Genomic DNA, 23,947 nt, shown 5'->3' with positions numbered 1-23,947 from the left:
TTTTGTCGATTATTTCGCTGAGGAACTACTTCGACCGACTGAAAAAAAAAGAAAATAAGTCCCCATCAACAGACCTAAGAACGGCTAAAAGCACCAAAAGTAAACAATATCTCGAGTTTTTCTATAATCAGATATGAGTAACGAGAAGCTTACAGCGGGTATGTCGTAATTACTCGAAATAAATCAGTGTCATTTGAATTATATACTAACTATTCAAAGACGAAATCGCCTTATATGATAGACAAATTAGATTGTGGGGGATGGCAACCCAACTTAGATTAAGATCAGCTAAAATCTTAATTATCAATTTAGGAGCAGTAGGCTGTGAAATTGTTAAAAACTTGGTTTTGGGTGGTTTGAATACAATTGAAATCTTAGACAATTCCAAAATTCAAGAAGAAGATTATGCAGCACAATTTTTTTTACCAAATGATGACAGTTTAATCGGACAAACCAAATTACCTCATGTGATTCCTCAAATCAAAGATTTAAATAAAAGAGTCAATTTAACTAGCAATACTGATGATTTCAATGACTACCTTAGCAAGGATGACCATGATTTTTTTAAGAAATTCGACTTGATAATTGCTACAGAACTTTCTAAAGATCACATCTTCAAGCTCAATAAGATAACTCGAGATTTAAAGATACCTTTATACGTGACAGGTTTACACGGAATGTTTGGTTATATATTAACTGATTTGATAGAACACAAATCTATATCCGAGAAGGATCTTGGTAACCAGCCAAGACAATCAAACACACAGATTAATAGAGTCAAATCAATAACTAATGTTGAACTAGTGGAGAGTGAAAACAAGGAAGTGGTCACCATAGTTGATAAGTTTGTGCCTCTTGACAATATTTTCAAATCAAAAGAACTACCTTCCCAATTGAATAAACGTCAATTGAAAAGATTAACAGCTGCATTTCCTCTCATTTTTTCACTTTTTGAATTTCAACGTCATTTGAATCCTGAAGATACTATTGATTTCTCTAAACTTCAAGAAAAAGGGAAAGAGATATGTGAATCCTTCGATATTCCATTATCAGTTCTAACCGACGAATATCTCGAATATTTCAGCAACCAAGCATTTACTGAATTTGCACCAGTCTCAGCTATATTGGGAGGGTGTTTAGCACAAGATGTTATACAATTTTTAAGTAAGAAGGATAGTCCCATTAATAACTGTTTAATTCTTGACGCCATAAAATCCGAAATGCCTATTTACCTGTTATAATTATTGTTTAAAAAATTTAACGAAATGAATATATATTTTAACACCTATGTAAACTATTTCGAATTAGGGGTAGCCCCTCTACCTTTCCTCTTTTTGAGATGGGACGTATCCCTTAAGAACTTTAATGATTTACCCAATTTTTTCTTTAATGCATCGTCTTTTTCTTTAGCAAGTTCAATCTTATCTAGTAAGTTTTGCCTTTGTTTTTTGAATTTTTTATTGTCTTCATTAGTTTCAAAAGCGGTTTCAATTTTGCGTTTCAAATCTTTAATATCATCAACAGTTTGTTTTATTTCTTTATTAGAATCTTCTATAGATTTAGCGGCATTTTGATATTCGGTGGTCATATAAGCATTTTCTTCATTTTTAGATTTAACCTTCAGTAGAGTATCGCCTATTTGTTTCCTGAGTTCCCAGATTTTGAATTGCTTTTCAACAAACTGTTTTTGTTTTTCATCATCGATGTTTTGCTCTTTTATGAAGGACTCTAGAGCAGTTTGTACTTCGGCATTTTTCTGTTTTATTTCTTCAATTTTTTCAGTCTTTCTTAAAAATTGTTTTTCAGCAAAATCTATTCTATGCTGAGTATGATCAATATCATCGCAGATTTTACTTAAAGTCATGTTATATTCTTTTTCACGTCTTCCAAACTTATCTTGTCTTTCATTATCATTAAATTGTAAATGTGCCTGATGTTCCAGATTAACTATATCTAAATTTTTATAGGCATTATTGAGTTGCATTATTAAACGATGGGTCAATATACTTTTATTAATTTCGGTTCGTTGAGTGGACTTCGTGCTATTATCATTAGAGTATATTCCAATCAAAGTATTAAAATCATTTTTCAAAGGATTGGTAACATAGTCCAGTTCTAATCTTTTCAGTTCATAATAAGATTTTTTAGTTGGTTTTTTAGAAGTGGAAACATAATCAATAACATTATCGGTAGAATCATAAGGAGTATAATGGAAATGAACTTCAGTTAGTAAAGATCTTTCAACGTCAGTTGAGTTAAACTTTGGAATAGTTGGTAATTCAGGAAGGGGCCAAGCAGGAAATCTGGGCCCGCTTCTACTTCCAGTTTTAAATAATTGATCGAAAAAATTTTGAGATAAGTATTGCAAGTTTTGATTATAGATTGGAATGATATCAGGAGGTAAGTTACCAATTTGATCTCGTAAGCAAACAATCGAAGAAATCAACTTATATAAATAATTTTTTTCATGCTTTTGTTTAGAATAGAATAATTGGCAGTGTTCTATTGTTCTCATAGGGATGAGTCTTATAATGATAGCTTCACCTCTTCTATTTTGGGTTCTCAATTGATTAAAGAAGTCACTTTGGGTATCCACCGTGCCATCGAAAACAATTAAAATATCAAACTTTGTTTGTAAAAGAACATCTTCATACTTTGCCAACTTCCCGTCTTGAGGAATCAAATGAATATTTGTTGGTTGGATATCATGGCCGTTTGCATGATGGTTATGTTTATTTGCTTTGGTAGACTCTTTTCTAACATGATTCCCAACATATCTTTTAATTGATTTATTACCTTTGCAACCCAATAAAAGAGCTTCGGTTAAATCAAAAAATCTTGGAAGATTCTTCATAACTATACCAACGTTTTTGGTACTCTTGGAACTTGCATTTTGAGTTATCACATTCATCAAATCTCTTAATACATTGAACTTCCCGCTAGTATCTGCTAATTTACTAGACATATCTTTCAGTGCTAAATTCTTTGGCATATAATGATTGATTAATAGATAAGGATGCGTGCTTACCATCATACAATTCTCTATACAGATCTCCAAAGACTTGATAATAAGCTCTTTGGTGTCATTGGTCTCACAATACTTCAATATGTCTGGATAATGCAATGAAACTATTTGATCAGTAAGTTCTTTTTGAAATTCGTACATTGGGGTTGGCAAGTCGTACTCACCGCTTTCGTTCACATTCTCAAGATGTAAATCTATAATGGGTGGCTCTGGGGTCCCGTCCAATATACTGAGAAGATTCATTTCAAGGTTTAATTAGCTAATCCAACTTATTGGCTGTAAAAGAAGTCTTTTTAATGCCCTTTCACCTTTTTTTTTTTTTTTTTTCATAATGCAGACGAAGAATAAACAAATCAGATTTTGGCGCACTTGAGCTTGTTTTCTCACTGATTAACGACTTACGACTAATTTTTTGGAACCAAACGGTGGTTTTACATGTTGGCTTTTTGCAGTCTTTTAATAGCATTAGATATGTACAGTTTTTAAGTATATGGAAGTTTTGATGGGATCAGGGTCCACTCCAGAGCTTGACACTTCTGTCCCATCCACAGCTGACGATGGAATCCCCGTTTGGGCTTATGTCACAGCTCATGATTTTATCATTGTGGCCCTGTAACGACTTTTGTTTCACCCAGTTATCAGCCGACCAAATATTGATTGTATTGTCGTAGGAAGAAGTAATAAGGTAGGACGAGTCACGGTCCAAGTCACGAGAGGCTTCTTTTTGGTGGTAAAACCTTACTTCGCTCACAAGTTTATTATGAGCAGGGATTGAGAACAGCTCTTTGCTTGATAACTTTCTCAAATCCCAAATTTTCACAGAGCAATCGCCACTGGCGGTGGCTAGGTGGTACCCGTTGTTTGACCAGTCCATACTGTAGATACCCTTTATGTGACTTTGTAATAAGGCAATGGACCTGCCTGATCTCAAGTCCCAGATTCTTCCAATGGCATCAAGTCCACCAGTGGCTAGTAGACTGCCATCGGGATGGAACGAAGCAGCAAAGAGCTCTTTTGAATGGCCCTCTTGTTCAACAAGCTCGGATTCTGGCCGGCGAGGATCCCAAAGTTTCCATGTTTGGTCGAAAGACGTCGAGGCAATGTAATCGCCTGAAGGATGGTATAAAGTTTTCGTTATACGGTTTGAGTGGGCCTGTTTGATGCTGTTGGTTGGAGACAACTTGTCCTTTTCCGTGTCAATGTTCCAGAAATTGATACAACCCTCGTTACCACCAGACACTAGTATGTTTTCGTCACCAATAGGTTTCCAGTCTATACCACTAACTTTTTCAGTATGAAAACCCGATAACAGACTCTTCTCTAGTTTCAAATCAGTGCTGTTGAGAAAATAGACATTCCCGTCCCATGACCCACACCCGATGAGTGTGCCATTATTATTGAATCTAGTAGCAGATAATGCTCTGGTATTGCCAGGGATTAATTGGGTACCGTATAGTTCGATTTGTGATAAGTCAGCATTGATACTTCTTCGAGCCTTCAATATCTGTGTAAAATCTTGTTTCTTTGACCTCTCTTTCTGAGCTTGAAGCCTCTTGTCGGCTCTCTCCAAAGAATATGATAATATCTTAAGACGTGCTTGGTATAACTCGTCGGACCCTGGGGTGTAGAATTCTTCTTCGTCGTCTTCGTCGTCTCCCTCATCGTCTTCCATGTCTTGGTCTGAGGATACAATCTGGTCCTGTCGACTTTCGTCTATTATCTTCTGCAATCTGGTTCTTCTTTCATCTTTAGTTTCATTTAAAAGAGTCGTTGGTTGGTTGCGTTTTGTCAACTCTACTTTTACATCATCATCTGACAACTGAACTCCATTATTAATCAAACCGTACCCTTGTTTAGGATCGTTCACTATCGGTATCTCATTCAACTCCATTATACAGTGTACTTTTAACTGGTCAAGATGAGATATTTGTCTTCGCTTTTACATTTCTCATTGAAAAAAACATTGAGATACTACAAACAACAACAAAAATTGTAAGTCAAGCCTACGAACATAATCTTACAATGGTCTTATGCTCAATGCTAGTATTTCATAAATGCCAATTCGAAGGAAACCACTATACTTTTTTTTAAAAAAAAGCACCATAATACAAAAAAAAAAGTGGTGCCTACATCCCAAAGTGCATATATGAAGTAACTTATACAAGAGAGAAACGTGATTTAGTGGTTGAAGTGGTTGAACAAACCGTTCAATTCGAACACTGAACCATATCTAGTCTCGGTTCGGGTGCCGGCAGAAAGGTATGGTGTTCCTGGAACCATTTCAGCTGTCAATTCCTTATTTTTCTGTTATATGTTTGCAGTTGAAGCCACAGTCGACCTTTTTCGCAATCACTCTTGTCTTTACTATAAATTGGGGATAATGTCAATTCTTAAACTGGACTGCCAGGACTTCATCCTAGAAGCAACATGCCAGAACCAAAATCGAAACAAAGAAAGGTGGAAAACAAGCCAAAGAAAAAAATTCTTATCAATGCCTTTGATATGGGATGTCCAGGTCTTCAATGCCCAGGTCTTTGGAAACACCCAAAGGACAAGTCGAGAAACTATAATACAATTGAGTACTGGACCAATCTTGCTAAAACTTTGGAAAGAGGCAAGTTCAATGCTCTTTTCATTGCAGATGTTTTGGGTGGTTACGACGTTTTTAACGGTCCTCAGAACTTAACTGCGGCTGCTAAATCTGGAGCTCAATGGCCAATCAATGAACCAAGTGCTGTTGTGTCTGCAATGGCTGCTGTTACCAAGAACCTATCATTCGCGATTACTTTCAGTACCATTAGTGAAGCACCTTACCATTTTGCCAGAAGACTAGCCACTCTAGACCACTTGACAAATGGTCGAGTTGGATGGAATGTCGTTTCTTCTTACTTGGATAGTGCTGCAAGAAATTTATTGAATAACCAACCACTCCCACCGCATACAGAAAGATATGAGAGAGCCCAGGAATATATAGAGATCATATATGACTTGTTCTTATCTTCTTGGAGTGATGATGCTATTAAAGTTGATCCGAAAACGGGTGTTTTTGCTGATGCAGAAAGAATTAGACAAATAAACTACGAAGGAAAGCACTTCAACGTGCCAGGACCTTCCATTACTGAACCAACTCCGCAAAGATTACCGGTAATCTTGCAAGCAGGTACTTCAAAGCAAGGTACTGAATTTGCTGCTAGAAATGCTGAAGCTGTTTTTGTTAATGATGCAACTCCTGAAGGATTGGGAATCAAAATCAAGGGTTTCAAGGATTTGATCAAACAACAGGGAAGAAGTGATAAAGATGTGAAATTTTTACAACTAATCACTGTTGTTCTTGGTGACACTCATGAAGAAGCAATAGAGAAATTACAAGAATATAAGAGCTATAGCGATTTAGATGGTGCTCAAGCACTATTCGGTGGTTGGACTGGTATTGATATAGGCCAATATGGATGGGATCAAGAATTAAAACATGTAGAAAGTAATGCAGTTCGAGGGTTCGTGGAAAAATGGACAAAGGTCCTTCCAGGTGAATCAGGAGACATTAAGAAGACTAGAGAGTTTGTTGCTAATCAAATATCGATTGGTGGATTTGGTTCTGTTTTTTATGGGACTCCCAAAGAGGTTGCTGACGAAATAGAAAGATGGGTCGATATTTCTGATCTCGATGGTTTTAATATAACATACACCATTACCCCTGGAGCTTTCGAAGAAGTTGTTGATAAGTTGATTCCCGAACTAAGAAGCCGTGGTTTAGTCTGGGATGATTACCCAAAAGACGGTATCACTTTTAGAGAGCAAATATTTGGAACAGAAGGCGAAGATCCAACATATTTACGCTCAACCCATCCAGCTTATGAGCTCAGATGGAAGGCTGGGGAATCGAAGGAAGAACTCGAGGAACGAATTCAAAGGATTAAGCAAGAAAGATTCAATATAGAAATCTAATTTGCGACACAATTCTATATAGTTATATTTAGAGTCAATACAAAATATTAAATTCAATAAAGCTTACTCAAAAGCTTAATTCATGGACCGGATGACTTGAACGAAGAAGGACTTTTGAATTCTGTTTCAAAAATGTTTTCTCTCTAGATCTCTTAAAAAAGATATTTAATCTCAGATAGGTTTAGTCGCCATTAATGTAACGGTATCTACAATGAAGACAACAGCTAGTATTGAAATTTTACAAGTAGTTATATTTAAGTCTAATCACTTTTTGCCAAAATGTTTTGTCTTTACTTTCTTAATCCTTTCCTCGAGTTCTTCTTTTGATTCACCAGCTCTCCATCTAAGATCGTAAGCCGGGTGAGTTGAACGAAGATAAGTTGGGTCTTCACCTTCAGTTCCGAAAAGTTGCTCTCTAAATGTAATTCCTTCTCTTGGGTAATCGTCCCAAACCAATCCCCGTCTTCTCAATTCAGGGATCAAATAATCAACAAGTTCCTCAAAAGATTGAGGTGTCACGGTGTAAGTAAAGTTGAATCCATTCAAGCCGGATACATCAACCCAGCGCTCAATCTCGTCAGCAACTTCAGATGGGGTTCCAACAAAGACTACACCTGAACCTCCTATACTTATTTTATTAGCCAAATATTCTCTTGTTTTTCTCAAATTTTCAGGATCTCCAGGTAATCTTTTCGTCCACTTTTCAATGAACCCACGAATTGCATTACTCTCAACATGTTGTAGTTCTTGATCCCAGTCATACTGGCCAATGTCTATACCGGTCCAACCGCTGAATAAAGCTTGTGCTCCATCTAAGTCACTGAGGTCTTTATATTCTTTAAATTTTTCTATAGCAGCTTCATGAGTATCACCGAGTATCACAGTAACCAATTGCACGAACTTTATATCATCTGGGTTTCTCCCATTCTTGGCTGCAATCTCTTTGATGTTATCAATTTTACCTTTCAAGCCCTCTGGTGAAGTGTCATTGACGAATACAGCTTCAGCGTTTTTGGCTGCAAATTCCACTCCTGATTTACTTGCACCAGCTTGCAAAATTACCGGCAACCTTTGAGGAGTTGGCTCAGTGATACTAGGGCCGGGAACTTTGAAGTGTTTTCCGTCGTGGTTGATTAACCTGATTCGTTCTGCATCGGCAAACACTCCAGTCTTTGGGTCGACTTTAATAGCATCATCGCTCCAAGAAGATAAGAACAAATCGTAGATCACTTCAAGATATTCTTCGGCACGGACGTATCTTTCGTCATGCGGGGGCAAATCTGCCCCATTCAACAAGTTCCTTGCAGCACTATCCAAGTAAGAAGAAACGACATTCCATCCAACTCGACCATTTGTCAAGTGGTCTAGAGTGGCTAGTCTTCTGGCAAAATGGTAAGGTGCTTCACTGATAGTACTGAAAGTAATCGCGAATGATAGGTTCTTGGTAACAGCGGCCATTGCAGACACAACAGCACTTGGTTCATTGATAGGCCATTGTGCCCCAGATTTAGCAGCCGCAGTTAAGTTCTGAGGACCGTTAAAAACATCATATCCACCCATGACATCTGCAATGAAGAGAGCATTGAACTTGCCTCTTTCCAAAGCTTTAGCAAGATTGGTCCAGTACTCAATTGTATTATAGTTTCTTGACTTATCTTTTGGGTGTTTCCAAAGTCCTGGATTTTGTAATCCAGGACATCCCATATCAAATGCATTAATGATCAAAGTAGATTTCCTGTTAAGTTTACGCTGTTTGGTTTGCGGTTGTGTCATTGTGGTTTTATGAAGTACAACTCTTCCTTCTACACAACTAGGACGATATAATAAGCTTATATAAGCTATCAAAGTCAATTACAGAATAGTATTAGTTAATTGCGAAATCTTTCAAAATGGTAGAATGAACTGATGCAACATAAAGAACTGTGGCAGCCGAAGTTTTTCGCGGTTGCGGGTCGGGTTTCAAAATAATCCTTTCTGCACTGAAGGAAATCATATTAATTGAAGCATTTTTCGAAGACTACCAGTACTAAGTTAGTCTTGGACTTCATGGCTATCAAATCGGTTGCTATAATAGGTGGTGGTCCCTCGGGGCTAATTACTTTGGATGCTTTGATCTCTGAACAGAAGTTCGATGTGATCAGACTTTTTGAGCGTCGAAGCGAAGCAGGAGGTAGCTTTTCATATCAAGCCAATCCACCTGAAAAGTTAAAGAATATAAAGGCACTCAGTGAAAGAAAAGCATTCCAGCATGACCCGGTCCCGTCTGAGTTACCAGCGTATGTGCCCAAGTCAGCTACTCAAAGGTTTATGGATACTGCAACCTATTCATATCTTGAAAGTAACGTGGAAGCTAGTGTGATGGAATTTTCAAAAGAACGATTTCCAGAGGCTCTGAGTTCAAGATCGATTAAGAAATACGGTAAAGATACTCCATTCAGGCATAACACCCAAATAAAACAATGGGTTCAAGATTTATATAAGAGAAAAGGGCACGACGACCATATTGAGTTCAATACGTCTGTTGAATTGATTGAAAAAAATGAAAATTACACTTTAACATTGAGAAGATTTGGAATAAATTCGGATTATGTTTGGCAAGAGCATTTTGATGCTGTTGTGGTTGCAAGCGGGCATTACGATGTTCCCTATGTACCAGATATTCCTGGGTTGGATGACTTCATGGCAATTCCACGTACAGAGACTATACATTCTAAAGCCTTCAGAACCAGAGAGCAATTTCGTAACAAGAAAACTGTAGTTGTTGGAGCTTCGATTTCTGCTATGGATGCAGTACAAGATATTGTTGGAGTTGCTAAAAGCCCGATAATTTCTGCCAGAAGATCAGATACTCCGAATATTTATTTCGGGGACCATGCATTTAATCACCCTCAGGTAATAAGAACGAGAGAAGTTGACAAAATAAATGGCCAAACCGTACATTTCAAAGATGGCCAAATCATTGATGACGTTGATGCAATTATTTTTGGTACTGGGTTTTCTTACGCTTATCCCTTTTTACCAAATTTAAATTTAACTGGGAATAAGGTTAACGGGTTGTATCAGCTAATTTTCAAGATTGACGAACCTAGAATTGCGTTTGTTGGTGCAATAACAGCTGGGTTTACATTCAAAGCATTTGAATGGCAAGCAGTGTACGTCGCCAGGGTTTTCGCTGAACGGGCACAATTACCTAGTATCAAAGATCAAAATCAATGGGTCGAGGAAAGACTTAAGAGAAAAGGTGAAGGTCCGGATTACAGCTCTCTTGCACCGGATTTTGAAGAATATTTTGAAACTGTTAGAAAACTCGCTGGAGAAGAAGGACCTGGAAGACGATTACCCAAATGGAATGCTAGGTGGGAATCTGATTTTTGGAGAGGCCATCAAAGAAGGATCGGATACTGGATTGAAAATAATAATAAACCTTCACACCATGTAGACGAAGTAGATGAAAAAACTGATCATTCAAAAACTACTAGTGTGCTGAAGCAGGAACATGTCAATTCCTTGATCATTAGTTCAATTACTGTGATGGTATTGTTATTGATTATTGTTTATCCTAGTTGAATTTACTTAAGTTAGAAACAGTTTAATTTATAAAGATAATTTCATTTCAGTTATAGATGTTATAAATATAGATTTATAGAGGATACCTGTAACTTCTATTTTCGAAATCAGTCAAGCCTCTGAATCCATCCAAGACAGCTTGTTTGGCAATCTCGTCATTATAACCACCTTGTTCTTTATTTCTCTGTTTATTACGACGAATCAAGATCAAAGCATAAGCGAAATTCATTAGTATCATAGCCGAATAACAAGTCATGAAACCAATCATACCTTTTGTATATCTAGGGGCTGTAGAGATCCCCATTATAACTGATCCAATAATGTTCCCGGTTGCATACAAGGCAAACCAAGACCCGGAGGCAACAGTACGTTTAGTGTCACCACCTATACTATTAATGGATACCCAATTTAAAATAACTGGACCACCAATTGTATAGAAAAAGAAAGTACCTACTACTGCCGATTTATTACTTAAATCGACTAAATGTAAAACGATGATTGCAACAAAACCTGGTAAACATAGTAAGAAGTAAAGGATACAACGAGTATTTTTCACAAAGATTGCAGCAAGCCCCGAACAGAAAACCATTACGAATTCAATTGCACCAGTTGGTAATTGATAAGCAGTAGCTTCAATCCCAGTGAAACCAAGACTTTTAATGATACTACTTAAGAAATTAGATATACCACCGTTAATTATACCACAGCAAAGACCCGATAATGCAAGGATATAAACGGTTACATCTTTTGCTGCTTCCCAAGCTTGATAAGGTTTAAATTTTTTATCTTTAATACCTTTACCGTTCTTTGAAATTTTTTGAATTAAAATGGTCTTCTCTTGATCGGTTAAAAATTTAGCTTTAGCAGGCAGATCAGGACAAAAAATCAAAAAAATTATTGAAAAACAAAAATTTAATAAACCAATAACCAAAAAAATCAATTTCCAAGAAGATATAGCTGCGTTATTTGCATGACCCAAACCAAAGGCCAATAACGCACCAACCACGGTAGCAATACCATTGAAACTTAAGAAACAGCACATTCTGAATGGCTGGTCGTCTTCGGTATAAAACATTCTTATTATTGACATGATTGCCGGACTAATACTTGCTTCGAATAAGCCTAGGATAAATCTAAGAACTAGCATACCAGAGTAGCCTTTAGCACCAATATGAGCAATTAGAATGACCGACCAAATTAGGATAACTGAACCGGTATATTTAGCCACTGGTAATTTTTGTAATAACAAATTTGATGGATAAGCATTTGCTAAATAACCAAAATTAAAAATTGCAGCTATCCAACTATATTGAGAAGTGGATAATCCCAAATCCTCAGACATTGAAAAACTATTTGCATAATTCAAGCTTAGTTTATCTAAAAATTGTAATAAGTAAGCAAAACACACAATTGGCAAAAGCCTCAAATCTAACTTTAAGCGTATTTTCTTATACTGTTCATCAAGCTCATCTTGGGTATAGATATCAGATTGAAGATAATAATTTAAACCGATTTTATTTTCAGTATCTAGATTATCTTCTTCGATAATTGCGGTTGAAACTTGTGCTTGGAGTTTTTCACTCGTTATCGAGTTGACAGTCGAGTCTTCCTTCTTCATTTTTGCGGTACAGTATCAAATTAGATAAACATGAATAGTAAGCTAGCTTTATAAGAGGAGCGGAATTGTCAAATTCCGCGAACTCCTCTTCTAAAGTTTAACTTGATAAGATATATTTCTTGTCATAAACCGGGTATTAGATCAATAATAACTTGATAATAAATCTACAATAGATTGATTAAGATGCTTCGCGTCTAACACGATTGATTCTCGTATTCGTCCATCAATATCGACGCTTAGCTCAAAGCGGTTGAGCATCTTATAAATACCACCCGTCGCACAATTTTGTTGTACAGTATGTACTCCAGCAGATAAGAACACAGCAGATACGGCTAGCTCAAAAGATAAGATCAGCAAATTCTATCAACAGATACCTCATCAGATAATTAAACAAACAATTTAACCGATAGTTCAACAGATACCTCAACAAACAATTAAACAAACAATTTAACCGATAGTAGAACAGAGTTCAATAAAGGAGCAAGGAATATCTTCACTTTTTTTCTTTTTGCAACCAACACCGCACCCGTACATACGTCGTCTAGTGCAATAACCGATACAAACACCCATACACCAAATATTCGGAAGGGCGGTGTAAGTATTGGCCAAATTAGACCCGATATGGCCGTTTACGCCCGTCGGACCCCGGTGATAACAGTCAGACATCAACGCATTTTCGGGTTTCGATCCATTTCTGTTCAGCTAACGGCTTTGGCAGTTGCCTTCCGCTCGCAGGCCCACCAGAAAGTGGACAGCAACACAGTTATATACCAGGCTTATCGTATGTAAACCTGATCCTATCCTTTATTCAGGCGAATAATCTTTTGCCACCAACCTGACTCATCATCAATTGCAATGGGGGAGGTTTTGGATGGAATTTTGATAGAGCAGTAGTTTTTCCTATTGATTTTTTTTTTTTGTTTTGTTAGCAATGCCAGTTGTGTACAGGTTGCATCGCATCAAAAACAGATAAAATTACTGTAGAGCTGAGTGAGCTGAAATATCTATATATAAAACTAGATATCATTTCAAATTTACCCTTGTTAACTATTGGTGACTAGCGTTTACTTCAAAGTTATTATTCTTAGGTATTACTTCTTGCAGAAGTGTTATTTGGTGAAATATCACCGTCAGGACAGAAATTTGATTTAATCTTGCTATTACCATTTTTTAATCATGAATGGCGAAGATAATCTAGAAGTTGCAACTTCTGACTTTATAAAACCTCAAAAACGGTTATTGACTCCGTTATTTACCAAAGGAGTTCCTCCTTTACCTAGTCAAGATGAACGTAATGCATTTCCGGAAAAAACTGCTAATCCACTTTCCAGGGTGTTTTTTTGGTGGTTAAATCCGGTTATGAAGACTGGTTATAAGAGAACATTGCAACCAGATGATTTATTTTATCTTGGAGATGATTTTGTTGTTAAACCAAAGGCTGATAAATTTATTGAAATATTCAATAGGAGATTGGCTAAGGCTAAGGAAAATCATATTTTACAAAAATGTAAAGAACGTAATGAATCAATTGATTCTTCTAGCGTATCTAAAGAAGAAGATATGGAAGATTTCAGTCCTCCAAAAGCTATCACTGCGTTGTCTTTATTAGAAACTTTTAAAATCCGTTACTTCATGGCTTGTTTATTACTTACTATTTGTAATGTTGCTCAAACTTTAAATCCTTTACTTACGAAAAAGTTAATTCAATTTGTTGAAAGAAGAGCTGCCGGTGTCGAATCTCGTGTTGGACCAGGGGTTGGCTATGCTATTGGTGCTTCTTTATTGGTTTTGGTTATTGGTATTTTTGTTAATCATTTTTTCTATAATTCAATGATGTGTGGTGCTTTTTCAAAAGCTGTTTTAACAAAGGCAATGTTGGATAAATCTTTTAAACAAAATGCTGAATCAAGATCAAAATATGGTGCCGGTAAAGTCACTTCAATGATGGGTACTGATTTAGCAAGAATTGACTTTGCTATTGGATTTCAACCTTTTATTATTACTTTCCCAGTCCCAGTTATCATTGCAATAGCCATTTTAATCGTCAATGTTGGCCCTTCGGCTCTTGTTGGGGTTGGTTTACTTTTATTTTTTGTGTTTTTCATGATGTGGTGTGCTAAACAATTCTTTAGTTATAGAGTTATTGCTAATAAGTTTACTGATAAAAGAGTTAGTTATATTAAAGAAGTTTTAAACAATTTGAAAATTATTAAGTTTTACTCTTGGGAACCTCCTTATCATGAAAATATTTCTGATGTTAGATATAAAGAAATGAAAAATATTTTGAAAATGCAAGTTTTAAGAAATATTTTAATGGCTTTGGCAATGTCTATGACAACTTTAAGTTCAATGGCTACTTTCTTAACTCTTTATGGTGCTAAAAATGGTAAAGATGATGCTGCTTCCATTTTCTCTTCAATCTCTTTATTCAATGTTTTATCGCAACAAGTTCTTATGTTACCTTTGGCTTTGGCTGCGGGTGTCGATTGTATGACTGGTTTAATTAGAGTTGGTCGTTATTTGGCCTCTTCTGAAATTGATCCAGAGTCAAATAGAATTGATGCTGATTCTGAAAAAATTGTGGAAATGGATTCTAATGATTTATCAATTGAAGTTAATAATGCTAATTTTGAATGGGAAACTTTCGAACTTCAAGATGAAGAAAATGAAGTAGATTTAATTAATCTGAATAAGAAATACAGAAAACAATTGGCTAGAGAAGAAAAACTAAAGAAAAAATTATCCCAAAATTCTTCTACTGAAAATGATGAAAAATTAGAAGAGTCAAATTATCATGCAGATCCTGAAGGTAAAGAATTAAAGGATTCTTCCTCTAATGATACATCTTTAGAAGATTCTAATTTTGCTGGTTTAAACAATATCGATTTGAAAATCAAGAAAGGTGAATTCGTTGTCATTACTGGGTTAATTGGTTCAGGTAAATCTTCTCTTTTACTGGCCTTGTCCGGTTTCATGAAGAGGACTTCCGGTAGCGTCAATGTCAATGGTTCCTTATTACTTTGTGGTTATCCATGGATTCAAAACGATACTGTCAAATCAAATATTTTGTTTGGTGAAGAATTAGATGAAGCTAAATACAGTGAAGTGGTTTATGCATGCTCTTTAGAAAGTGATTTGGAAATTTTACCAGCTGGTGATGCTACCGAAATCGGTGAACGTGGTATTACATTATCAGGTGGTCAAAAAGCTCGTATCAATCTAGCAAGAGCTGTCTATAATAACAAAGATATCATTTTATTAGATGATGTGTTAAGTGCTGTCGATGCTAGAGTTGGTAAACATATAATGAATAATTGTATTTTAGGATTATTAAAGGATAAAACTAGAATTTTAGCAACTCATCAATTATCTTTGATTGGTTCAGCTGATCGTGTCATTTTCTTAAACGGTGATGGATCAGTTAGTGTCGGTGCTGTTGAAGAATTAAGAGAAAATAATTTCGCTTTCAATAATTTGATGGCTTTCAATTCGGAAACAAAAGACGAAGAAGAAGAAAAAGAAGAGGAAAATGAAGATGAGGAGCAAGAAGCTCAAGAATTTGAATCCATTAAGCGCCAACTTTCGAAAATCCCAACAAACAAAGAAAAAGATGAAGAAGCTATCCACAAAGATTATAATCAAAATAATACCGAAGATGGTAAATTAATGGCTTCAGAAGACAGGGCTATTAATGGGATTAAACTTGATGTTTATAAAAAGTACATTCACTATGGTTCTGGTAAGATTGGTAGTCTTGTAATGTGTTTTGCTATTGTTTTAGCAGTTGTTTTAGCTACCTTTTGTCAACTTTTCACCAACACTTGGTTGTCCTTCTGGACTGAAAAGAAATTTCCAGGAAAATCTGATGGATTCTATATTGGATTTTATGTTATGTTTGCAGTTTTATCGGGTCTTTTGATTATGATTGAATTTATCTTCTTCGTATTATTAACCAATACTGCTTCTAAAAACTTGAATATTTTGGCAGTCAAGAAAGTATTACATGCTCCAATGTCTTTCATGGATACCACTCCAATGGGTAGAATATTGAATAGGTTTACAAAAGATACAGATGCATTAGACAATGAACTTGGTGATCAAATCAGAATGTTGTTCTTCTTTTTTGGTAACATTGCTGGGGTTTTAATCTTATGTGTTATCTATTTGCCTTGGTTTGCGATTGCAATCCCATTTTTGGTTGCTTTATTTATTGGTGTGGCTAACTATTATCAAGCTTCTGCCAGAGAGATTAAAAGATTGGAAGCTTTACAGAGATCACATGTATATAATAATTTCAATGAAACTTTAAATGGTATGAATACAATTAAAGCTTATAAAGCTGATCATATATATTTAAGAAAAAATGAATTCTTTTTGAATAAAATGAATGAGGCTTACTATCTTACTATCGGTAATCAACGTTGGTTGGCTATTCATCTTGATTGCCTTGCTACAATCTTTGCTTTAATAATCGCCTTACTTTGTGTTTTTAGAGTTTTCTCGATCGGTCCAGCATCAGTTGGTTTATTGTTATCTTACGTCTTACAAATTGCTGGTCAATTGTCCATGTTAATCAGAACTTACACTCAAGTCGAAAATGAAATGAATGCAGTTGAAAGAATGTGTAGTTATGCTTTTGATCTTCCACAGGAAGCACCTTTCAAAATTTCTGAGACCACACCTCCTCCTGAATGGCCAGAACAAGGTTCTATTAAATTCGAAGATGTAAGCTTGGCCTATAGACCAGGCTTACCATTAGTCTTGAAAAACTTATCTTTACAAGTTGAACCATCTCAAAAAATTGGTATTTGTGGTAGAACAGGTGCAGGTAAATCTTCAATTATGACTGCTTTATATAGGTTATCAGAATTGAGTACTGGTAAGATTGAAATTGATGGTATCGATATTTCAAGCTTGGGTTTAAGTTCCTTAAGATCTAAATTATCTATTATTCCACAAGATCCTGTTTTATTCCAAGGAACAATCCGTAAAAACCTTGATCCTTTCAATGAGCATCCTGATGATTTGTTATGGGATTCATTAAGAAGAGCTGGTTTGATAGAAGAAGCAAAACTTAAATCGGTTAAAAGACAAAATGATGAAAGTGAAGAATATCACAAGTTCCATTTAAATCAAGAAGTTGAAGATGATGGTGCTAATTTTTCATTAGGTGAAAGGCAATTAATTGCATTTGCTAGAGCTTTAGTGAGAGATTCAAAGATATTGATTTTAGATGAAGCAACCTCATCAGTTGATTATGAAACTGACAATAAGATTCAATCTACAATTGTTAGAGAATTCAGTAAATGTACAATTCTTTGTATTGCTCATCGTCTTAAGACTATTTTAAATTACGATAAGATTTTGGTTTTAGATAAAGGAGAAATTAAAGAATTTGATACCCCTTGGAATTTATTCAATACTGAAGATAGTATCTTTCAACAAATGTGTGAAAGATCTAATATTACTGTTGAAGATTTTCAAAATCTTCAACGTATGTAAGTTTTTTAACAAAAACAAAATATTTATTTATATGAGAGCATACAAAATTATCATTAATTTAATATATAATACTATTACTACTACTACTATTACTACTACTACTACTACTACTACTACTACTACTACTACTACTACTACTACTACTACTACTACTACTACTACTACTACTACTACTACTACTACTANCTACTACTACTACTACTACTACTACTACTACTACTACTACTACTACTACTACTACTACTACTACTACTACTACTACTACTACTACTACTACTACTTCTACTACTAATGATAATAATTATAATAATAATAATAATAAAATAATAATAATAATAATAAAGATACATAATAATGAAAGCTAGTAGAAATAATATATGCAAATATACATCACTAATGTAAAATGAGAACTCTTTGATTAATGAGTTTACGACGTAATATTTTAGGCATCAAGTAATATTGAGCCCAATCCGTATAAAGGATTTTAAGTTCAGTTGGAACATCGAAATCGAGATCGGAGAAGTTGTTCAAGGACATATCAAGTTCACTCAAAGAATTTGGAAGTGATTCAAAAGTATCCAACTTATTTTGTTGTAAGATTAAAGTTTTCAAGGAAGGAGGTAATATGCTTCCATTTATTGCTGTCATGACATTACGAGATAAATCGAGTGCTTTCAATTTTGAAGGAAATACCCATCCTTGGATAGATTTAATTGAACTATTCAAAATCTTTAACTTAATAAGAGATTGGGGTAAAATTAAATTTGGAGATTCTTTAAAATTCAAATTTGAAAGAGTCAACGACTTCAAAGCAGTAAATTTATGAAGACAACTAAAATCTTTGACATTATTAAAAGGTTGACAATCGGATTCGAGTCTTAAATTTTCTAAATGAGTCATAATAGGATAAGACTGAAGAACTCTATTGAAAAATGTAGAGTTAACATCATGCTGCATTTCCGAAAATATTGATTCATTTTCAGAAAAGAAAATGTTGATCTCTCTGGAAATTGGACGAAGCATAGAAGGTGCTTGTTTTAAGAATTTCGAAAAATGTCTTAGCATTTTGAAGACTTCTGGCTCATATTGGGGGTTGTCACCAAAAGCGTAAATGATCTTTTTGGGGCATTTGAATTGCAAATAGTACTTGGATCTTAAATCATCTGATTTTGCAAGAAACTCTTCAAAGGACCATACAATATATTTGGGTAATTGATCACAAGGAACAATTTTTTTGGCTCTAATCAACAAAACTAGCAGATCATGCCAACAGTTGGTGACAATGATTCTTGAGTGTTTTACAGTCTCGAGAATCTTGTATATTTCATTCTCTTGTTCAAACTCAGTTTCGAATAAGCTAGTCATTCGACTTAGTTGCTCTTGATCAAAATACCTAAAGATTTCAGTGATTATATCTCCCGGTAGATCTTCAAAAGCCGTCATATTTTTTGCTGTAGTACGCTACCCAAGATCATCAGTATCATCAATTATACCCAAGTTTTCTATTTCTCGGGCCTTCTTAGGCTTTGTCTATGCTTGTATTGGCTTCTCCCTTTTTTTTTTTGCAGTAAATTCAAAAATTGTATACGGCCTAGAGAGTATTAACCAAATCAGATAAGCGAAAAAAAAAAATAAAATAAAATAAAAATAAAATTACTTTATATAAAATAAAATAAAACAAAGGAAGTAAGAAAACGATCAAAACAAACAAGAAACAGAAGAATATTCAAATCAATTGACTATTTTGATATTCTTGTAGATCCTTTTATAATGTAAATCGTTAATTTGAACGTCAATAGAAAAAAGCAAAAATTTCCAGATTGGATGACCGTTTCAGCTTTTTCTGTTGATGTTGCGCGTGCTATACAGCAGCAAAAGAGTATATTAACCGAAGATTAGATTGATTCTTTGCTCTGAACCTGAGTATTTATATATCGATACTACAGCAAATACAGCGAGAGCAATATACAATACGAAAGCTTTATTGAATTATTAGCTAATCTAAATAAATAATAAATAAAAAGTGTTTATATTGTGTCGGTTCACAGCCAAACCATAGAATAGGGCGAGGGAACGAAACAATAGCAAACAATATAAACGTCGGTGATGTTGTAAGGGTTCCGTAAATAAAAGTTAATGCTTGCTTGACTTTGCTTACTTCATCTTCTTTTTATAATCAGCAAACGAGAGTTTTTTCACCACTGGCGGTGGTGCCGATTCTGATGAAGTCAGAGTTGCAGCAGATGGCGATGAAGCTGAGCCAACTGCAACCGGTTTTGCTTCAGACGCTGTGCTATCAAAGCTAGACGGTTTTTCAACTTCTGGTTGCTTATCGGTGGCAGCTGCTGCTGCAGGCAATTCGGGTTTGGTGGTATTGTTTGAAGGGGGAGCTTGATCAATACTAGTAGTAGTTGTATTTGTAGTGTCTAGATTAGAAACTGGAATTGGTAAAGACTTACTTGTAACATCGGGTTTCACGTCAACTTTTGGCGATTCTGATAATACTTGAATTGGTTTGATTTCGTCCTCAACCAGTTGTTTAATATTCACCACAACCTCTTGAACGATTGGAACAATCAACTCATTGTTCAAATTGATATTATCATTGGTAGTCTTTTGGTTCTTGGTTGATTTATCAATACTTGATATGATTTGTCTACCTTTAGCGATCAATTGTTGTTTGAATGGTATACCAAAAGCTTTTTTCTTCACCTCGTTTAAACCCACATTTTCATTTTCTTTCTCGTTATCAGATGGCTTCCCTCCGTCAGCGTCTTCTTCGTCTCCACTGTGATCGGTTGCAAGAGTTTCATTTGATCCTCTTCTACCAATGGATAAAAGTTCATCTTGGTCAGACAGCAGTGCTTGTTCTGGACTTATCAAGCTTTGTTGAATGTTTCGATCTCTTTCAATTAATCTTTCATCCCAAGATATGAATTGTTTCGATTTCTTAGGTCTAATTAATTCTTCGCGAGATTTTGATAAATTCACATTACTAATATTTGATGCTTTTCTTGTCGATCTTAATAAATAGGATGTAGCCTTTTTAATTTTATAAATTGCACATTGTTGGCTTTGATTTGATGTTGTGCAACCGCACTCAATAAAATGAAGGATATTATCAATGCCTGATATGAGTAATGTTTTTTCGTCATCACTAAACTGATCAAATTTTAGCCCTTCAATAACATTTTTGGTTTCATCATTGACTTTACTATACATCTTTAAGATTGGATGAATGCCATCCCATTCCCAATCAAGTCTAAGTTCTTCTTCTGGGTTGTTATTTGTAAGGGTAATTGGTTTTTTGGTATAAACCACAAATCTAAATGAATTCAGTTGAGGTACATATATTGGCTTAATAAAACAGTTAACGGTGTTTGGGCATGATTTTCGAATAAATCTGGATTCGTTACCAACAAATCTTGAATCCAAAACCACCTCAATTGGTTTATCATCCTGCTTTATAGGTAATCTTGACTTTAAAACTCTTGGTTTAGTTGTACCCCAAATCGGATATTGATTTACTCGATCATTTTTATAACTTTCGAAAAAATCAATCTCTCCTAAGTATTCAATTATTGGAGTATCTTCTGGAATGGTGACGCTATCTTGACCGTTGGGGATTCGTTCAGAGATGAATAAACCAAGTCTAGTGATCCCATTGAGTTTTTGCTTTGGATTTTCCCCGTATGATTTAACTTGGATCATTGTTTTATTGAAGCCCTTATTCCTTCTGAGTTCATTTCTTTCTTGTAAATATTTTTGATGATTTGGTAATATTATTCTGCTCATTTTAAGATTTTTAAACTGGTTCAATGACATTACTTCAATTGATTTGGAGTCAGTTTGATTTCGATACTTCTTACCAAAATCTTCAAATTGGCATTTAACATGTGGTCTTTTATAATCATTTTTTCTTAATTTATAATAAACCGATTGATAAAACTCGGCCGAAATTCCATCATCGAGTAACTCATTATCTTTATTTGGTAATAAGTCTGTTGCCTTTGGTGAGCTTTTCGGAAGTAAAGCAGAAGATTTTGATTCCTTAAAAAGATTTTGATTAGATGAGAGATCTTTTGAAGTGTCATCTGCATGTTTGCTTTGATCATGATTTTCATTTTCAACAATTTTGGAAGGTGCTTGTTTATGACCTTTATCAGATTTACGTCTTTTATTTTCGTCAGCAGCATTATTCAGTAATTTTCGTTTCAAAGGGGATTTATTTTTAAATTGATCAGGGATTCCGTCATCTTGGTTTGACCTTTCATTTTCTAATCTTTCAAGAGTATCTTTTTTACAAGTTTCAGGATTAAACTTTCCCCATTTTGCTCTATCGCAATAGTAGCATTTATATTCATCTTCAGGTACTTCTTCGTTGGTGTTATATCCCATACATAAACAATGCTGCCAACGGAAACAAACATCACATTGAATAGTAAAACCATCATCATCATCAATTTCACAAATACATCCGATTAAACCAGAATCAGGATCAACTTGGAAGGTCTCCAATGGAGGTGGTTTGAACTCATTTTCAGTATAAGGAAGTTCTTGTTTTACTTCAGAGCTTTCACTGTCAGGATGAGCTTGCATAGAGTCTCGAGTTTGATTTTTTTCAGTTTGTAATGGTTGTTCATCAACCTCCATTGATTCTGGAACTGGTACATCAGTGTTCATGATATCTTTAAGAGAGGCGCTTCTTGATTTTTCGTGATGGGGTTTTTTTGGTTGATCAAGACTCTTTTTTTGTTGTGATGGTTGCAGATATTGTTGAGATTGTTCATCATCAGTTTGATTTGCATCTTCTTCTTCGGGTTCAGTAGCTACGGCATCTTCCATGGACTGGTCTTCATTTTTAGGTCGAGGTTGATCATCTTTCTGTTGTTCTTGATATTGTTCTTGTTGTTTTTGTTGTTGTTGGTGTATAGGAGATGATGATCCAGCACGGATCTTTTCAGTCTCCGGCTGATCCTTTTTGATTAGGGGTAAGGGTATATCTGCAGCAGCAGCCAAAGCAGCGGCAGCTATCATTGCATTGTTGTTATTTCTTTTCCCGGAATCCATGTTGATACCCCTAGCAAGAGCCACATTAGCTGGGCCAGGTGAAAGATGAGTATGGGAATGGGAATGCGAGTGGGAATGCGAGTGGGAATGCGAGTGGGAATGCAGATGTGAGGGTAAGTTTGAGTTGGAAACATCCTTCGTTAAAGGCGGAGGGCTTTGAGAAGGATGTTTGGTTTCTGATACTGAAGGAGATGAAACCGAACGTTTATGATTATTTTGAATGAAGTTCCCTTGGGCGGGTAAATTATGAAGCGGTTTATCTGATAATGATTCTCTTCTTGGGTCTTGTTGATGATTGAAAAGAGGTAAGGCCGGTTTCAAAGAGTCGGGAACGGAGATGGACGAGTTTTTCGAGTGGCTTGCGGATTCTGGTAATGATTTTGATTGAGGAATAGGAGGAGACTCTTTCACAGCAGGCGAAGGATCATAAGATCTTATCTGGTTAGTCAGTCCATGGTAAGCCGGGTGAGGGTCTTGATTAACCAAGCTAGTTATTGGGGAAGCCTTGTTCATTGTAGGAGGAGGAGGAGGAGGAGGATTTTGATTGTTATAATGTGGGTTTGAGGAATTGCTGATGGTGGTGGCGGCCAACTGATTAACAGAAGGTATGGCAGGGACTGGGGGTGAAGGTGATTTATGGCCTTCTTGTTGCTGTTTAGCAGCAACGTTGGCAAACATCAACAAAGTAGAAGCATCCTGTAAAAGCTGATCATCTTCTTTCTTACCATCAGAAGGATTAGACATTATAGAAGGAGGGAAAAAGAAGCAAAAAAAAATTTGTAAGGATCAAGATAAAAGACAAGATATACCAAAATCTGTAAAAATGAAGTTGATCAGTGCTTGTCTATTTATCAATAGGACAGTCAAAAAGGGACAAGAGCAAAGTTTAATATGAAATATTTAAGTGAAATTGAATATATGTAGAAATATGTGAAATACGAATTTTTTATCTTAGTACATTTGTAAGTAAATATTTCCAAGGGTGAGGGAGTGGGATGGTGGGACTACTCTTTGGTGAGAAGACTGTTTATTCTCTATGGCAAATACCGGGGAATGGTTGGTTGAAAATGAATATTCTTTAAAAAATTATAAACGAAAGGCTGTTATTCTAATGGTTTATTTTAATTTTTGTTAATAAAGTGACCACCAAAGAAAAACAAAATAAAAAAAAATTTCACTAGAAAAAAAAAAAAACACTAACAAAACAAAAAAAAAGTAAG

The 23,947-nt window shown here is 35.3% G+C and overlaps 10 protein-coding genes across 10 annotated transcripts; 4 read left to right on the top strand and 6 right to left on the bottom strand.

Moving 5' to 3' along the window:
• The first annotated feature begins 81 nt into the window (after nt 1-81).
• HYPBUDRAFT_163949 (E1 ubiquitin-activating protein) lies at nt 82-1,267 on the top strand. The gene is made up of 2 exons (XM_020222644.1): nt 82-158; nt 220-1,267. The coding sequence occupies exons 1-2, from the start codon at nt 134-136 to the stop codon at nt 1,239-1,241; spliced, it is 1,047 nt and encodes a 348-aa protein (XP_020078366.1). The 5' UTR covers nt 82-133; the 3' UTR covers nt 1,242-1,267.
• A 1-nt stretch (nt 1,268) lies between these two features.
• On the bottom strand, nt 1,269-3,320 carry HYPBUDRAFT_235766 (uncharacterized protein). Its single transcript, XM_020223177.1, has one exon. The coding sequence runs from the start codon at nt 3,266-3,268 to the stop codon at nt 1,295-1,297; it is 1,974 nt and encodes a 657-aa protein (XP_020078365.1). The 5' UTR covers nt 3,269-3,320; the 3' UTR covers nt 1,269-1,294.
• A 55-nt stretch (nt 3,321-3,375) lies between these two features.
• HYPBUDRAFT_151128 (U4/U6-U5 snRNP complex subunit) lies at nt 3,376-4,932 on the bottom strand. The gene has a single exon (XM_020220342.1). The coding sequence runs from the start codon at nt 4,914-4,916 to the stop codon at nt 3,534-3,536; it is 1,383 nt and encodes a 460-aa protein (XP_020078364.1). The 5' UTR covers nt 4,917-4,932; the 3' UTR covers nt 3,376-3,533.
• Nucleotides 4,933-5,193: 261 nt separating this feature from the next.
• Nucleotides 5,194-7,002, top strand: HYPBUDRAFT_151127 (pristinamycin synthase-like protein). The gene has a single exon (XM_020220341.1). It carries the CDS (start codon nt 5,453-5,455, stop codon nt 6,968-6,970), a length of 1,518 nt encoding a protein of 505 aa, XP_020078363.1. The 5' UTR covers nt 5,194-5,452; the 3' UTR covers nt 6,971-7,002.
• Nucleotides 7,003-7,234: 232 nt separating this feature from the next.
• On the bottom strand, nt 7,235-8,743 carry HYPBUDRAFT_154386 (LLM class flavin-dependent oxidoreductase; the record flags this gene model as incomplete). The annotated part of the gene is made up of 1 exon (XM_020222029.1): nt 7,235-8,743. The coding sequence occupies one exon, from the start codon at nt 8,741-8,743 to the stop codon at nt 7,235-7,237; it is 1,509 nt and encodes a 502-aa protein (XP_020078362.1).
• Nucleotides 8,744-9,016: 273 nt separating this feature from the next.
• On the top strand, nt 9,017-10,563 carry SSP96 (Ssp96p; the record flags this gene model as incomplete). The annotated part of the gene is made up of 2 exons (XM_020222028.1): nt 9,017-10,414; nt 10,534-10,563. 2 exons carry the CDS (start codon nt 9,017-9,019, stop codon nt 10,561-10,563), a joined length of 1,428 nt encoding a protein of 475 aa, XP_020078361.1.
• Nucleotides 10,562-11,640, bottom strand: DAL7 (Dal7p). Its single transcript, XM_020220340.1, has one exon. It carries the CDS (start codon nt 11,625-11,627, stop codon nt 10,611-10,613), a length of 1,017 nt encoding a protein of 338 aa, XP_020078360.1. The 5' UTR covers nt 11,628-11,640; the 3' UTR covers nt 10,562-10,610.
• Nucleotides 11,641-12,776: 1,136 nt separating this feature from the next.
• Nucleotides 12,777-17,657, top strand: HYPBUDRAFT_154383 (uncharacterized protein; the record flags this gene model as incomplete). Its single annotated transcript, XM_020222027.1, has 2 exons — nt 12,777-12,936; nt 13,417-17,657. The coding sequence occupies 2 exons, from the start codon at nt 12,777-12,779 to the stop codon at nt 17,655-17,657; spliced, it is 4,401 nt and encodes a 1,466-aa protein (XP_020078359.1).
• Nucleotides 17,658-18,050: 393 nt separating this feature from the next.
• Nucleotides 18,051-19,340, bottom strand: HYPBUDRAFT_8692 (uncharacterized protein; the record flags this gene model as incomplete). Its single annotated transcript, XM_020223793.1, has 1 exon — nt 18,051-19,340. The coding sequence occupies exon 1, from the start codon at nt 19,098-19,100 to the stop codon at nt 18,051-18,053; it is 1,050 nt and encodes a 349-aa protein (XP_020078358.1). The 5' UTR covers nt 19,101-19,340.
• Nucleotides 19,341-19,811: 471 nt separating this feature from the next.
• On the bottom strand, nt 19,812-23,857 carry SET3 (histone-binding protein; the record flags this gene model as incomplete). The annotated part of the gene is made up of 3 exons (XM_020219435.1): nt 21,815-23,857; nt 20,060-21,736; nt 19,812-19,945 (listed from the first exon to the last, which is right to left on the bottom strand). Exons 1-3 carry the CDS (start codon nt 23,469-23,471, stop codon nt 19,812-19,814), a joined length of 3,468 nt encoding a protein of 1,155 aa, XP_020078357.1. The 5' UTR covers nt 23,472-23,857.
• Nucleotides 23,858-23,947: the final 90 nt, after the last annotated feature.

The sequence above is a fragment of the Hyphopichia burtonii genome (assembly GCF_001661395.1).
Source record: "Hyphopichia burtonii NRRL Y-1933 unplaced genomic scaffold HYPBUscaffold_1, whole genome shotgun sequence".
Lineage (NCBI taxonomy): Eukaryota > Fungi > Ascomycota > Pichiomycetes > Serinales > Debaryomycetaceae > Hyphopichia > Hyphopichia burtonii.
This window is presented reverse-complemented; position numbering and strand designations above follow the sequence as displayed.

Excerpts from the sequence above, each read along its gene's own strand:
- HYPBUDRAFT_235766 (XM_020223177.1), bottom strand. The coding sequence starts at position 3,268 with ATGAATCTTCTCAGTATATTGGACGGGACCCCAGAGCCACCCATTATA.
- HYPBUDRAFT_151128 (XM_020220342.1), bottom strand. The coding sequence starts at position 4,916 with ATGGAGTTGAATGAGATACCGATAGTGAACGATCCTAAACAAGGGTAC.
- HYPBUDRAFT_163949 (XM_020222644.1), top strand. The coding sequence starts at position 134 with ATGAGTAACGAGAAGCTTACAGCGG. Across the intron at positions 159-219 it reads TAACGAGAAGCTTACAGCGG|ACGAAATCGCCTTATATGAT; the intron begins GTATGTCGTAAT and ends AACTATTCAAAG.
- HYPBUDRAFT_151127 (XM_020220341.1), top strand. The coding sequence starts at position 5,453 with ATGCCAGAACCAAAATCGAAACAAAGAAAGGTGGAAAACAAGCCAAAG.
- DAL7 (XM_020220340.1), bottom strand. The coding sequence starts at position 11,627 with ATGTCAATAATAAGAATGTTTTATACCGAAGACGACCAGCCATTCAGA.